This window comes from Rhinopithecus roxellana, chromosome 20 (genome assembly GCF_007565055.1).
Source record: "Rhinopithecus roxellana isolate Shanxi Qingling chromosome 20, ASM756505v1, whole genome shotgun sequence".
Classification (NCBI taxonomy): Eukaryota; Metazoa; Chordata; class Mammalia; order Primates; family Cercopithecidae; genus Rhinopithecus; species Rhinopithecus roxellana.
This window is the reverse complement of record NC_044568.1, coordinates 28148951-28164050: the sequence shown is the minus strand read 5'-3', so window position 1 is coordinate 28164050 and position 15100 is coordinate 28148951. Positions and strand designations below refer to the sequence as shown.

Here is a 15100-nt window from a genome sequence, read left to right as displayed (position 1 = left end):
ATAGGCCATAAAACATAAATCACAACAAATTTAAAAGAATTGAAATCACAGAGTGTGTTCTTCAACCACAATGGAATCAAACTAGAAATTAATAACAGAAAGATAATGAAAAGTCACCAAAACCTTAGAAACTAAACAACACAATTCTAAATCCATGGGTTAAAAACAAAATCTCAATATAAATTTAAAAATACATTGAACTGATTGAAAATGACAATACGATGTGTCAAACATTTTGGGACACAGCCAATGCAGTGCTGGGAGAGAAACGTATAGTACTAAGTGTATATATTACAAAAAAGATAAAGTGTTAAATCAGTCATTTAAGTTCCCCCCTCAAGAACCTAGAGAAACAAGAGCAAAATACATCCCAAGCAAGCAAAGGGAAGGGGGAAAAAAAAGAGCAGAAATCAATGAAATTGAAACAGAAAACCAACAGAGAAAAATCACTGGAACAAAGAGTTGGTTCTTTGAAAAGATCAATCAAATGGAAAAACCTGTAACAGGACTAACAACAAAAAAGAGAAAACACAACGTACCAATATCAAGAATGAAATAGCGGATATCACTACAGACCCACAGATACCAAAAGGATAATAAGGGAATAGGATGAACAACTCTGCATGCATACATTTGACAAATTAGATTATAATACCCAACTCCTTGGAAAACAGATTACCACAACTTATCCAACATGAAACAGATCATTTAAGTAGCCTTACATACAACTTATAACTATTAAGGAGGTTGGATTCATAATTGAAAAACTCCTCAGAAAGAGCAAGACCTGTGAATGCTCACATGAAAAGAAAGAAACGGAATATTTATAAGAGAATGAAAAGTCATAGAGCAATTCACAGAATAACATAGATTTTATGAAAGAAAGGAAAGAACTATCTGTAAATGTATGTATGTGTACAGACTATCTTTGGAAAGAATGAGACTGGGAAGAGTGTAAGACGGACAATTGATTTTTAGTGACTTTTTACTTTGTATCCTTCTAAGCACAGTTTTTTTCTTTCATTATTTAACATTGTTTTAAATATCAACATCCACATGGTTTGCCTGGCTGCTCAGTCCGGAGTAGCACAGAACATAGGAGCCCAGCCTTTACAGACACATCACCTATTTTCCCATCTCAACTTTACCACCTACTATCGGGTAGAGGTGACCCCAGCTTCCCTTACTGTCAAACAAGGACAAAGATCATGAGGAATAAGTGTCTGGGAGTGCCAGGACTCTGAAACTAGCAGAGCGGCACGGTGTACCTCGCACTGTGCTGGGTGCTGTGAAGATTTAGGAGCAAGAACAAATCCAGGAAGCACCTGAGGGGAAATTGCAGGAGGGCGGCGGGGTGGGGGGCTCCCTGAAGGTGGTGGCTCTTGAGCTGAGCCCTGAAGGAGCTATAGGATCTGTTTGGGCACAGGAGAGGAGAAATGTAATTATAGACAGAGATGTCAGGAGGCAAGGCAAACCCACCGACAGAGTGGCCAGGGGGCACCTGGGAACCCAGCCAGGAGTCCTTAGGCTGTCAGGGCGGGCAGTTCTCCTTCAAGGAGGTGGTTCAGAGCTCTTACTTCGTTAAGAAGACAGTAGGGCCAGGGTAATGTCCTCATTATATTCTCCGAGCTGATTTTCTTTTCTGTTTTCTATGAGGCTTTAAAAACTATCAGCTAATAAAACTGTCCTTTGGGTGCTCAGTGTGTTGCCAAGTGCAGCACATCCTCATATCCCCTCCACGGCTCAGGGTGCAGACATCCTTGTCCCCAGGTACAGATTCAGAAGCCATCCATGAGCCCCCTCGCAGATCCAGCCTCCCAAGGAAGCCTCATTCGCACAGAGACCTCCAAAGCCAAGATCAGCTCAGACAGCTGTGATTAAATACTCATTTCACAGATGAGGAAACCGAGGCCCTGAGTAGGAAAGGGGCTTGCCCAGAGTCACAGGGGGAAATGGTGACAGAGAAGAGCACGGATGCCCAATCCAGTGCCTGTGTCTCTGCATGAGAAACACACAGCAAGGCCCTGGTCCATGCTTGCTCAGGTGATGCAGGGGTTACCATCGGTGGCTCTGAAATTCTCTCAGTATTTCTGGGGTTGTCTGTTTTGAATCAATGGTCAGGTCATCCCTCAGAAGTGCAGGGAGAGAAACCCAAGTCCGGGGAGGTCCAATGGCCAGTCAGAAGTCACAATGCTACTGAAAGGCCCAACTGGAAACTGACCACAGTTCCAGCAACCCCCAGGCCCTGACTGTAAGCCCCATTCTCAAGGCGAGTGCATGGGTAAGGGACGGCCCCATCAGATGGGAAGCACCACAGGTGTGGAGAGCCAGAGGGGCAGGAGTTTGGAGGACCGCACGGACTCTGCAGAATTGCCTGGAGACTCTGACATCTCGGAAACCCTCAAGGGTGGGGTCTGGTGGAGGAGAGGGCTAAGCAAGCCACATGCCTCAGGACCCAGCCGGCAGGCTGGAGGAGGTCCTCCGCTGGGAACTGTCTCTAGGTCTCCCGAAAATGCCAGGCCAAAGAATTGGGCAGCCGCCCCTCTTCCACCAGTGACCTTGACCCAAGCTGGGCTGGCCTCTCAGAGACGACACGGCCCCTTCCCCTCTGATCCTCTTCCCAAGGTCGCAAAATGAGTCGGCTTCTGGGTGGCAGGACTTTTGCAGGGACCTTCGTTTGCAGTTGTGGGGCTGGAGCGGGGTGGGGCCCGTGACTGGGCTTGGCGTGAAACTAGAAGCGGCCAGGCCAGGTGTAAATTATGCATAGCTATTTCTGGAAACTTCTCAGATTTCTCAAGAGAGAGAAATTAATTTGCCTGTTTGGGCAAATAACACCAATTTTTTTTCCCCCTGCTTAAGGTCATTTTGTTAAAATAAAATTGATTAACGTTCTCTTTAAAGTTTAAGTAGAAACTGCTCAAACATATTTTTATGCACAGAAGCACGCTTTGCGCCCTTCAGTAATTAATAACTCCACAAATAAGGTAACACCACGCCGCTCGCAGCTCGCTCAGCCCGCGGCCCCCAGGTGGGTGGGGCCGGCCCGAAGCGGGCCAATCAGGGCTCAGGGGAGGGAGGGGGCGGGCCGGCCGCGCACCAACCCCAGGCTGGGGCCGCCCGGGCGCTGTCCCGGCTCTGGCAGGTCAAGGATCCGCCCAGTCAGGAGCGGTCCAGGTAGAGGCTGACCCCAGTGGACTATCACCTGGAACCAACTCCAGTGATGAGAGTATCAGGAGCTAACCACTTCTCTCCTTTTCTCCTTCTCTCCTTCCCTCCCTCCCTCCCTTCCTCCCTTCTCCCCTTCTCTTTCTTTCTTCTTTCGAGACAGGGCCTCGCTGTGTCATCCAGGCTGGAGCGCAGTGGTGCAGTCACAACTCACTGCAGCCTGGAATTCCTGGGCTCATGTGATACTCTGCCTCAGCCTCCCGAGTAGCTGGGATTACACGCGCGGCACCACGCTTAGCTAATTTTTATTATTATTATTATTTGTAGAGACAGGGTCTCTCTATGTTATCTGCACTGGTCCCCAACTCCTAGTCTCAAGTGATCCCCCCAGTCTAGACCTCCCAAAGTGCTGGGATTACAGGCATGGGCCACTGTGCCCGGCCTGGAGCTAGCCATTTCTTATGTGCTCTGCTCAAGGGCTTCTTGGGCCTGGGAACAGGGCTTTGAAGCCAGACTGCCAGCATTAGAATCTGAGCGTTGGGCAAGTTAGCATCTCTCTGCCTTAGTTTCCTCAGTTGTAAAAAAGAGATAACAGTACCCAAGTGATAACGTTGTTGGGTGGATTAAAGGAGTTAATACACGATGCCTAGGAGAATACCAGGCACCGATAATGTTATTAAATGTCACCATCATTCTTATTTTAATTTTACAACTTTGTGAGATAAGTACTATTTTTTATTTTTCCCATTTACCAATGAAAACACTGAGACTCAGAGAAGTTAAGGGCTTTATCTGAGGTCACACCACTAGTAAGTGATAGAGCTGAGGTCAGAATCCAGGTATCATAGTCCACAGAGCTTAGGCTACAAGTTGTCTTCATATACATGCTTATCTTCCCCTAGACCTTTTAAATTGTCATTAATTCACTTTCATATGCAATATCTGCATTCATTTATTAAATATCTTATCTGCTCCAGATTCTGTGTAGGGTGCTGATTATAACGACATTTACTAAGAGTCAGGCTCTGCCCTCAAAGATAGTCAGAGACAGGTGGGTGGAAGGTGGAGACAGCTTGGGTAGTCATTAGCGCAGTGTTCCAAGCCTTGCTGATTCTCACTTCTTCCAGGCACAGAGCAGGATTGCACTTCCTGGCCCCTGTGATAGAATGGAGCCATGTGACAATTGCTGGCAATGCATTGTGAGTTTAAGAGCTCTGTATTTGTGTAAGTCCTAGGCAAGAGCACTGAACTGCCAGTTCTCGCTCTCTCTCTCTCTGCTTGGTTGCTGACCATATTTAAGGTGGTGGCTGCTCCCTGATCCTAACTTCTGAGTGACCATGATGAAGAAAGCCCCCTGGATATCCAAGATGGCTGTGGAATATGAGTCAGGAAATAATCTTTGTCATGTTAAATCATGAGAATTTGGGCCGTTTTGTTAATGTGCCATATCCTAGCCTGTCCTGATTGATATACAGTCCCAGAGACAAATAGGTATAAAAGGCAGTACTGTGCATGCCCAGTGATGGACTTACACACCAGGTAGTATCAGAGTTCTTATTATTGAGAGCATTTTACTTAGCTGTGGGTGTCAGAATAAGTAGCCTAAAGAATAAACTGAGCCAAGACTAGGGTGAGATGAATGAGGCACTTGCTTTGGACACAAAATTGAAGTGAATACAAAACAAACAAACAAAAAGCCAAAGTAATACTTTCATGTTTCTGAAAATAAGTTAATTTAAAAAAAAAAATCCATGATGAAAAAAATGGCAAAGTGTTAAGTAAAGACAGAATCTGATGTTACATTTGTGCAATCCCGCCTCACTTGCCAAATCCCAATCCCAGCCCTGGTTCCAGTAAAACTTTATTTTCAAAAATGGGCTGCCAGCCTGCAGGTTATAACCTGCCAATGTGGTTTTTAAAAATATTACATGAAAATATTGTTTATTTTGATTACTTAGCTTTTTGGCACCCACTTAAGTTTTGCTCCCAGGTGAGTGCTTCACCGACCTCACCCAAGTCTTGGCCCCAAGAATTAGACAGCTGAGCTGGGTCTAAAAGTAGGAGTTAACCTGGGGTTGGGAGGGGGAGAAGGGAAGCGCATTCCAGCAAGAGGAAGCACCATGAGCAGAGGCATGGAGGGAAAGGACAGCCAGGAGCATGCATGGCAAACCGTACTTTATTTTTTGGAAAGAGATCAAGCAAGATAGAGTTGCAAATATTCAGCCATTGTTGAGTGTTTTGAGTTTTCTCCTGTTCTGTGACATCAAGAGAGCTGTGCAGGGTGTATAATCACTGAGCACTCTCCCGGCAAGCCTGAATGAGCCAAAACCAACTGTAAGTTGTAAAATAGTGGCTCCATGGACTTGCTTTGAAGGGTAACAAGCATCTGGGGGACAAATCCTTGTAGGGTGTCTCTCTCTTCTCCAAAGGTAAGTTCCAAGCCATACCAATAAATATATAACACAACATGTCACAGGTGCTATGATAGACAGGAACCAGAAGTGATTACTGGGGTAGTGTTACCTCATGGTTCAAATGGCTTCTGGAACACCAGCTATTGCACCCATGTTCCAGCCATCAAAAAGATGGGAGGAATGAACTCATTTCTTCACTTTCAGGACAATTCTTGGAATTTGCACATACTCCCGTTATTTACACCCTATTGATAGAACCTATGGCTACCGATAGTAATAGGACCACACCTAACTTCTGGGAAGGATAGGCTATATAATCTGCCCCTTCCCCTCTCCAAGGTAACCTCTGCTCAGCTATAAATTGGTTACTGTATTAATGAAAAGAAAGGGAACCAGCAGTCTTTCCTGTACAGTACAACACCACTTTATTGATTGTCATCATCATGATTATTATAATAAAATTAACAATGGAGTCAGACACCCCAGGCTGGAAGGCGAGGCACCCAAGTTATAGTCGCAAGTCTATCCTGAATGGTATGATCTTGGACAAGATTCTGAACTTCTCTGGGATTGTTTTAGGTCATCTAGAATTGAAACTCCATAGGAATACAGATCTCTCAGGGTACTTCTGGCTTGTTTCCAGCTCATGGCTTCTGCATTTGCAGTGCTCTCTTCCCACTGCTCTTGGACTGCCCACCTCCCTTCTTTCTTCAGGTCTCAAGCCCCTGCCTCAGCAAGGCCTTCCTTAATGCACGCCTGTGTCTCATACATGGGTCCCTCCATTAATCCCTGGCAGTTTCTGGCTTTGCCATCACGGCACTCATGACAAGGTATCGCTATGCATTTACTGGCATGCTTGGCTGTGCCACTGTGGCCTCCATGAGACCAGGGGCCACATCTGCTGGTCATCTCCTTATCCCCAGTGCCCTGTACAGTGCCTGGCACATGGGGGCAGCTCAGTAAATATCTGCTGAATGGATGAGTGGAAGAAGGCATGGATTTGAGTTTTGGTCCTATTTACTGAATATTTGTAGGTACAGGTCCCATTCCTAGGAACACATACCTTAGGAGGGAAGAAAAACAGGTGAAAAGTTCAATATTATGCAACTGTGAGATTAAAAGGAGAATTCTTTAAGGATGGGGAACTCGAGAAGATTCCTCCCATGACAGTTTCTCCACTGAGACTGAAACCCTTACCTGCCTGCTTCTGGGCACTCTGGACAGGTGCTCCACGACAGGGGCCTGTGGCCCGAGGGTCCTGGTCCATTTCCCAGCCTGGGCAAAATTCCTCCACCCAGAGAGCCGCTAGAACTGACAATTTGTACATCTAAATATAGCAGCAACGAATCTTAGGCTTTCAGTCACCTCGCCCACTCCCCAAAGCCAAATCCACGAGAGGCTGATTCCATTGCGCCCTCCTGGCTGAAAAGGTGCCCTCCTGCAGGATGCCTGGCGCCATCATTGACGACCATGCTGCCTGCAGGTCTCTGTGTGCAGCCCTTTTTCGGGCATTATTTCATACAAGCCTCCCAGAGACCCTCCAAGGCCCCTCACAGTTGAAAGCCAAGTGTCTCATCCCAGCTCCAGACCATTCCTCTGGAAAGGGGTAGTGGGTTCTCTGAGGCACAGGTACTCCCTCACCCTAATACTGCCTGATGGTAAAGAATGCCAGTCCCAGGAAGGGCCTCAGTGTCCCCACTGCCAGCCCCCTTCCCACACGAAGTCACGAGGGGCTCTCGGCCGTAGCAGCGGGGACAGAGCCAGCTGGAGAACAATAGGGCCGGGGTGAGGGGGGAGTCGGTGGGGTTCCCTGGCTGCCTTGTCACCGCCATAAACCTCATTACCTCGCAGTCCCCTAGGCCGCCTCTCTCCTTACCCAAGGCATCAGCCGGCTTCGCTGCTGATTCCCACATGGCGTGAAAAGCTCTTAAACCCCCCGCTGTATTTTTAATGGGGGCAGTGACTAATTTAGCCCTACGCCACCAACCGTCAAATCAAATCTTCTATTGGTACTTACTGAGGGCTCACCTGGGCTCCATGGGGTTTGGGATAAATCCAGAGCTGGAGAGGGCCCTGAGTCGGAGATGTGACAGGCCCCGGGACACACTGGTCCCATCGACAGTCCCAGCACTGCCCAAAAGGCAGGCCTGGCTGTGGACGTGTGACAGCCTCACTCAGACATAGCCCGAGCCCCAGGCCCCAAGCCCCAGTCCATGGGTGGGCACACTTAGGGGAACACTGGTGTCTACCCTGGGGTCTAACCCCAAAACTGCCAAGTCTCCAGAGGCTGAAAATTGGCATTCACAGCCTTCAGTTTCCAGAAGGCAACAGCCCACTACTGGCAGGGTCTGCTCTATGATTCACATGTGTAAGATGCCTTTTGAAAAACTGAAAGCCCCGCCCGTGTGAGAACATTACATGAGGTGACAGAAAGAAAGGGGAACTCTTATAGGTCACTGGAAGCCCCTTGATATGGGAGTCTTCTAGAAGATGATCGGTATAATTGCTCCAAATTCCACGCCAGTGACTTAGTATTACATTATAATTAGGTGCAATCTGTCTGCCTGTTTCATTTCCGCTCTGCAGAGGGTAATAACCAATTTCCATGCCCCTTGTGAAAAGTTAGCAAGGAAGGGTTTCCCTGTGCAAGTTCCGGCCTCTGATTGGCAAGTCAGCTGAGCACCAGCATGACGGAGGTGTGAGAAGTAAAATGGAGGAGGCCTGGAGACCAAGGCTGCTGGGTGGGCCCTGGGATGCCAGCAGGGCCAGGAGTAGGTGAAATAAGGAAGGTATCTAGAGTGCAAAATACAAGAGGACACTCATTCCCAGCACTTGCAGGTGTAAGGGGGCTGTGACAGCGAGTGCCCCCTGAAATAACGTACCCCAGGCCCCTACCTGCCTCACTCCAGACCTGGCCGCGGCCACTAGTCTCTGCTCTCACATCTCACTGATCTCTATGACTGGGAACCTGCGGCTCCTACGTGGCTCTGCTCTGCAGTCCCCAGTCATACATCTCCTCAGAATCCAAGTGCCACCTGGAGTCCTGGCAAGGGAAGGGCTAACCACTTGCCTGCCAGTATCCAACACAGGGGAAAGCCAACCCTGAAGGGAAAACCAAGAAGACATCGCGATGAGCATGGTGACCAACCTGCTGCGTGGCCTTGGGAAACCTGCACGTTACCCCTGGGCCTCTGTTTTCTGATCCATGAGTGGGAAGATTAGGGTATTCCATCATTAAGGGGTCTTCTGCTTTGACTTCTATGGCCACTGCCAGCCTGTCCAGTCTGCGTGCATTAGGTTACTATGATTCTTTTCCAGGGGAAGCAGGGTCTATTGTGTGCAGGTCCCCAAGAGCATATGCAAGCTCACAGGAACTTGTAGGGGAACACACCTCACAGGAACTGACAGCCCCCCACGCGGCCCTAGGCTGGGGAGGAGAGAACCAGGCAGCCGGATGCTAATCGCATGGATTCCCTTTATTGAACTGTACTAGTTACTGCAGTCAGATTAAGTCACATTTAAAAGCAGACCATCCAGTTGCACTGAAACCGATTATATTCATTACATAGTTTTAATCACTGTCCGGTGAACTGGCAAATCCAATCAAAGCATTAGTCTTTAATTAAAAAATTAAAAGGAAATATTCAGACAATAGCCAAGCAATCACATCACGATGCACAATTACCTAGAATTGCAATTAAAAAGTAGTTAACCGAAGGGGGAGAAAGAAAAACAAGAAAGAAAAAAAAAGAAGCAAAGAAAAAAAATCACACTAATTCTTTTTTAAAAACTATCAATATAATACATGAAGGAACAAAGGACAATAGCCTTAAAAAGCGGGTTTCTCTAACTCTAGAAATGTAGTCTGCGGCGGAAACTCTAAAAGCACACTAGCTGTAGCAGGACAATAAAAAATACTGAGCATGGAATACTTTTAATCTCTGCCATTAATATTCATTTCCAGCTGCTTATAATAGCAGCGCCTCATGGCCAAATCATTAGAGTTTTACATCTGGGTTGCAAATGACACTTTGATTGGATGTAATGTTCAAATGGCCCTCCCCACGGCGTCTCCGGCAAGCCTTCTGCGGAGAGGTGTCCTGTTGAGCGATCCCTCACTGTGCGTGCTGGCTCATCGTGTGGTTCTGCAAAGGCGAAGAAAGGAGACACACATGAAGGAGAAGAATGGAGAGCATGCTCGTCCCTCCCACTCAGTGCATTTACGCCGGGAGCCGCAGAAAAGCGTCTCGATTACAACAAAACAAAATGCAACAAGGAAAAAGTGCTCCAGGGACGCAGCTGCCAAGACGCCACGTTGATTTGGGGCTTGGGGATAGGTTCCTGTTACTGCCAACTTGGACTCCCTATATGTTGTTTTTTGGCTTTTTGTTTTTGTTTTTTTTTAAAGACCATTCAGGTCTTACCAGGGGGACTGGTTAGGTGAAGGGAAAGGGGAAATGCCGGGGAGGAGGCAGGAATTAAAAACATCCCTGTTCACCTCTCCATCTCCCTTTTCCTCTAATGATGAGGAGGAAACTCTGATAGCCTGCAGGCTGCCCTTGCATCCCCCTCTCAGTCCTCCCCGTAGCTGCTCCGAGCCTAGCAGAGGGAGACAGCAGATGTGCTGTGCAGCTCTCCGGCCAAGAAACACCCGAGCGGGCACAGGCGTGCTGGGGCAGTGGGCGGCAGTGGTGCCTGCGGCCCAGGCAGGGGATGGGTCACCTGGCAGGAGGACACGGGAGGAGCCTCTGTTGCTGGGCTCCGGGAGCCTGCCTGCTTGGTCGCATGGCAATGGCCCAACCAGAGACAGGGACTCAGTGCAGTTTGGCCGAACGCACCTAGGAATCCAGGGCCCAGGTAGGACCCTGTGGCCGAATGTTTCCCTCTCATTACAGCCAATGGCATTTCCTCCCCCTGCTAGCCAGAGGGGGCCAGCAGGGTTGATCTGTTTCACAGGAGCCAGCAGCCTGGGACTGGGGGTGGGATTTGGCATCTGAAAGCCCAGTCTTTTTGTTTCTTTTCAGTGGTTCGTGTTCCAAATTTAGACCCATTTCATCAAAGCCTTAGGTGGTGCTCCACCTCATGACACCTGGAGAAAGGAGGCAACATCCACCAGGGGCAGAGTGGCCCTGTCTGGGGCCACACAGGACCCTAGATCCCCGGGAGAGGCTCCTTCTGGGCGCCCTCCAGGGCCCGGCGACTCCTGCAGCTGTGCCGCTGACCACCAGGGGTCAGCAGAGGCGCCGCGTCTCTCCCGGGCTCGGGTCCGCGGCGAGGGCGATCAGGGTATGCCAGCAGCCTCGTCCGGAGGCCAGGGCCGGGGCCGAGACGGGCCACTCCTGCTCCCCGGAGCTGGGCCCCCCGCAGCCCCTTCCCATGACGGGCACTGCGAAGGCTGCGGCCCCCGTGGTGATGTCACCGACGCTTCCTGCGAGCTCCCGGCCGGGAAGAGGCAGCCAGCGCCTGCCTCCCAGCAGATGCCTGCAGCGCCAAGCGCCAGCGACAGCCTCGTGCTCGTGCGGGCCAGGCAGGCGCACGGCCGGGGCTTGGCGGGCATGCGTGCTCTGTGCCGTGGCAGGCACCACTGTTTCAATCCTCACAACAGCCTTGCGAGGTAGGGCGTCTTAAGATGAAGACATTGAGGCTTAGGAAGGCAAAAATTACAGGCCCAAGGTCACCCAGGTTGGAAGCGCCGTGCACTGAACCAGACGGCTGGAATCCACGAGAGCAAGGGGCTTTTCAGGGGAGCCAGGCTTCCCAGAGCCTGCACCCCATGGGCACCGCGGTCGGCAGATCACCAGCATTCTGCACCAGACACAGCGCCACCTCTGCTGGCCGGGCCTGACACCTCGGTCGGGGGTGTCAGGGACCCAGAGGCACCAGGCAGGTTGTCTGAGGCCACAGATGGGATGCCGGCGGTTTCCATGGGAACCCACACCCTCCAGCCGAGGCACCTCTCCCTGTACTTGTGCAGGGACAGCCAGCTAGTCCTGTGGGGAGCCGAATCCACACTCCGCAGCCATCCTCCTGCTAGCTTCAAGCCTCTGCTGACTCAGTTCCCGCCTCCCTTCTCCTCCCTCCCAACCAAGCCACTCTCAGAGTCCTCTAGGCATATGGAAACTTCCCCTCCCTGCAGACCTCTCCAGGCATCTGCAGCCCACCTCCCACACAGCCACACAACTCTCATGAGCTAGACTGACCTCCTCTGCTGAGCTGCACACAGGGTGGTGGCAATTCCTTTCTCAGGACCCAGGGCTGGGCATGCACTGTCTTGACCATATCCCTGGGCCTCCAATCCCCAGCAGGCACAGCTGCCCAGAAGCAACTTGGAGATTGGCACTTTCGCACCCTGCCAACCGCCAGTCAAAAGCTCCTGCTATCTTGGTGTGGCTGGGTCATTCTTTATTAGGGGAAGGAAAGGGAGGAGGAAGAGAGGTAACATGATGAAGGGAGACATGGACAGCTCTTTCTTGTCCTCAAAGTATGGTTCCTAGGGCCTAGCACAAAGGAGACACTCAGGCAGTATTTGTGAATGAATCAACGGAAGGAAAATGAATGAATGTATGGGTAGGATGTGGATATGTGGAAAGGGGAGAGGACACTCCAAGAGGAAAGAACAGGAGAGATGGAGGTGTGGAGCCTAGAATCCAAGTGGCAGATGCATGCACAGGTCCCAGCACAGAAGTCACAGGAAGGCTGGTGGGCACATGGCCTATGGACAGTGGAGGCCCTGAGTACCAATAAACATGGACTTTGTTTCACAGACCACAGAAAACCAGACATGATATTCGACCTCCACAAAATCCCCAAGGACCACCCACTACCAACATGGGCACAGGTGGTGTCTAGGATCTCTGGAGAATGAAGCAGCCTGTTGCCAGGATGCCAAGAACAGGGTCAGTGTGAAACACATGGTCCACACTGGCTCACCAGGGCACTGCTGGTGCAGATGTGCTGAAGGCTGGAACCCACGCTTGGGACCACTGGTGAGGAAAACTCCAGAAAGCCTATGCCATGGCTAAGCCACAGTGTGCCTGCGCACTTAAATAGCAGTAGCAGGGGGCTCTGAGGTTAGACTCAAGAAAGAACTTCCTCCTAGAGGGTTCAGAGACAGAAGGATAAAACTTCCTTCCCTGAAGTTTTGTGACAGGAACAAAAGCCCAGGATGTCACAGCAGATGGAAATGTCAAAACTTGATGCCCCAAGGGGATCAGGCACCAGAATTCACTCAGCAATACGTTATTAAGCACCTGCTGGATGCTCTGCTCTGTGCTGGCACAGTGAGGGGGAGGGCAAGACACCAGCTGGGCCCACTCCTCGAGAGGCCTGATTTAGAGAGGCTAGACACAGACACCCAAACATTTGTGGGATTAATGGTGCAGCTGGCAGCTCAGCTAGGGAACTGGTCAAGGCCACCCGATCAGTTTGTGTGATGGTGGTGGGGGGCACAGAGGTACCCAGGTGCTCAGCCAAGGAGGGCACCAGCTCCTCCATAGGCCAAGGGCAGCATCTCAACAGGCGGAGGGGGTGGTGGGACCCCTGTCCCCAAGACTCACCAGTCACCCAACACCAGGACACAGAGCAGCTCTGGACAGCCACTGCAATCAGCACAGTTCAACAACCCTGAAAGAACCCGCGGTCGGTCCCCTACAGCTAGACGCTGTGGTTTGAGGAATGTGGGGAGGTTCAGCAAACCTTCTTAAAGAGTTCTTTCCATCTAGCATAGTTCTCACAAGGGCATTCTGCCTTAATGTCTCTTTCTCTGTTTATGCCTGTGCTATATTTAGCCCCTTTAGAGAAGGAAGAAAATCATTTTTTAAAGATGCTACCCACCCCACAGATGAACACTTCCCACCACCATAAAGGCTGGGGGTGGAGACAGGGGCCCAGGGAAGGACTAGAAAATGCCTAGAGGGAGGCCTGGCATCCACTCGGCCTCACTGCCTGCCAGGGAGACACAGGTGTGGGCCAAGAAGCAGGTGAGAAAAATAAAACGGGAGAGCAGGAGGGGGTGGGTAGCAATGGTTTGCAGCCTCGATCCATCCACTCGGCAGAGCTTGTGTGCTCTCCTGGATGGAGGTGTCTGGTACAGCCTGTTTGGGGAGCCTCTGCCTGGCACACGGGGCCAGGGACACAAGACAGTGGTGGCCAAGGGGATGGCATGGGCCTGGGCACAGAAACCTGTGTGCTGCCTATGCTGAGGGCAGGCCTACTCTGGGTCTTGTTGAGACCCACAAAAAGAGCCCTCTCTGTGCAAATCATCAGCAGAGCACTCAGGAACTGGTTCCCTGACACACCCTCAGCCTCTGGAGGGAAAGAAGCCCAGCATTCATTTACATGGTTGCTCACTCATTCATTCATCTTTGAGCCAATGAGCCACTATGCTTGTGGCTGGGAATTCAGCAGCAAAATGATCCTGATCCTGAACCCAATCCAGGGTAATGCTTTGTGCATGGAAGGAGCAGGACGAAGCACAGAGCCTGGTGGCTGCACTGTCCTTCCTAAAGCACCACCACACACTAGAGTGAATGGGCTCCTTGGAGGTTCAGTTTTGCCCGCCCCAGGAGGGGGCCCTGGCTCAGCGCACCTCCACGCCCAACACAGTCACAAACAGGAACACTGTGTGCCTCTCCCTAGTCTGAAGCCCAGGATTGCTTCTCAAGGTCTTGGCTCCACTCTCTGTTGCTTAGACGTGGGACCCTGCCTGGTCTCCCTTTGATACCTACCCATCGCCGTGTCAGGTGGGAGAGACATGAGGGGCTTAAGCATGCCGGCTGCATAAAGCAAAAAGAGCTTCTCCACACACCCTATTAGCTGCCTCTCCTGGCTCTCAGCTACTCTGATGACAGTGTCTGTAAAATCCTAGCACCTTCCCTTGTTCTTAGCAAGTGCCCCATTGCTGCTAGCCACTGCCCTGGTAACCCCAAGGCAGGCAGGAAGCTTTAGTGGGCCAAGATGGGCTACGCCCTGGGTTTGAATCTTGGCTCTGCTACTTACTGGCTGTATGACCTTGGGCAAGTTCCATGACCTCCAGGTTTTGGGGGTGATTAATAACACAGCCCTGTTCCTAAGATGCTGATAGGGCTTGGATGTTTGTCCCCTCCAAATCTCATGTTGAAATGGGATCCCCAGTGTTGGAGGTAGGAGGTGTTTAGGTCATGGGAGAGGATCCCTCATGGACAGCTTGGTGTCCTCCCTACAGCAATGAGTTACCACGAGATCTGCTTGTTAAAAAACATCTGGTGCCTCCATGCAATCTCTCTCCCCATGTGACGCACTGGCTCCCCTTGCCTTCCATCATCATTGGAAGTTTCCTGAGGCCTCACCAGAAACAGACAGCGGCACCTTGCTTCCTGTACAGCCTACAGAACTGTGAGCCAAATAAAACTGTTTTCTTCATAAATTACCCAGCCTCAAGTATTTCTTTATAGCAACACAAAACAGACTAATACACATGCCCTGAGGACTCAGGAGATAATGCCCGCATACGTCCCAGGTCTGGCTACAGTAAATGCTCCACA

The 15100-nt window shown here is 50.4% G+C and overlaps 1 protein-coding gene across 6 annotated transcripts in view; it reads right to left on the bottom strand.

Annotated features, from left to right (window-relative positions):
* Window positions 1-5987: 5987 nt before the first annotated feature.
* The window catches only part of ZNF423 (zinc finger protein 423), a 370406-nt gene continuing 361293 nt past the window's right edge, over window positions 5988-15100 (bottom strand). For 4 of the 6 annotated variants that reach the window (XM_030925568.1, XM_030925570.1, XM_030925574.1 and 1 more), the window contains one exon: window positions 9035-9724. In XM_030925568.1, coding sequence (XP_030781428.1) covers window positions 9695-9724 — 30 coding nt within the window. In that variant the 3' untranslated portion in view covers window positions 9035-9694. Of the gene's footprint in view, window positions 9725-15100 lie in introns of all 6 variants that reach the window. The other 2 variants (XM_030925572.1, XM_030925569.1) reach the window with 1 other exon arrangement.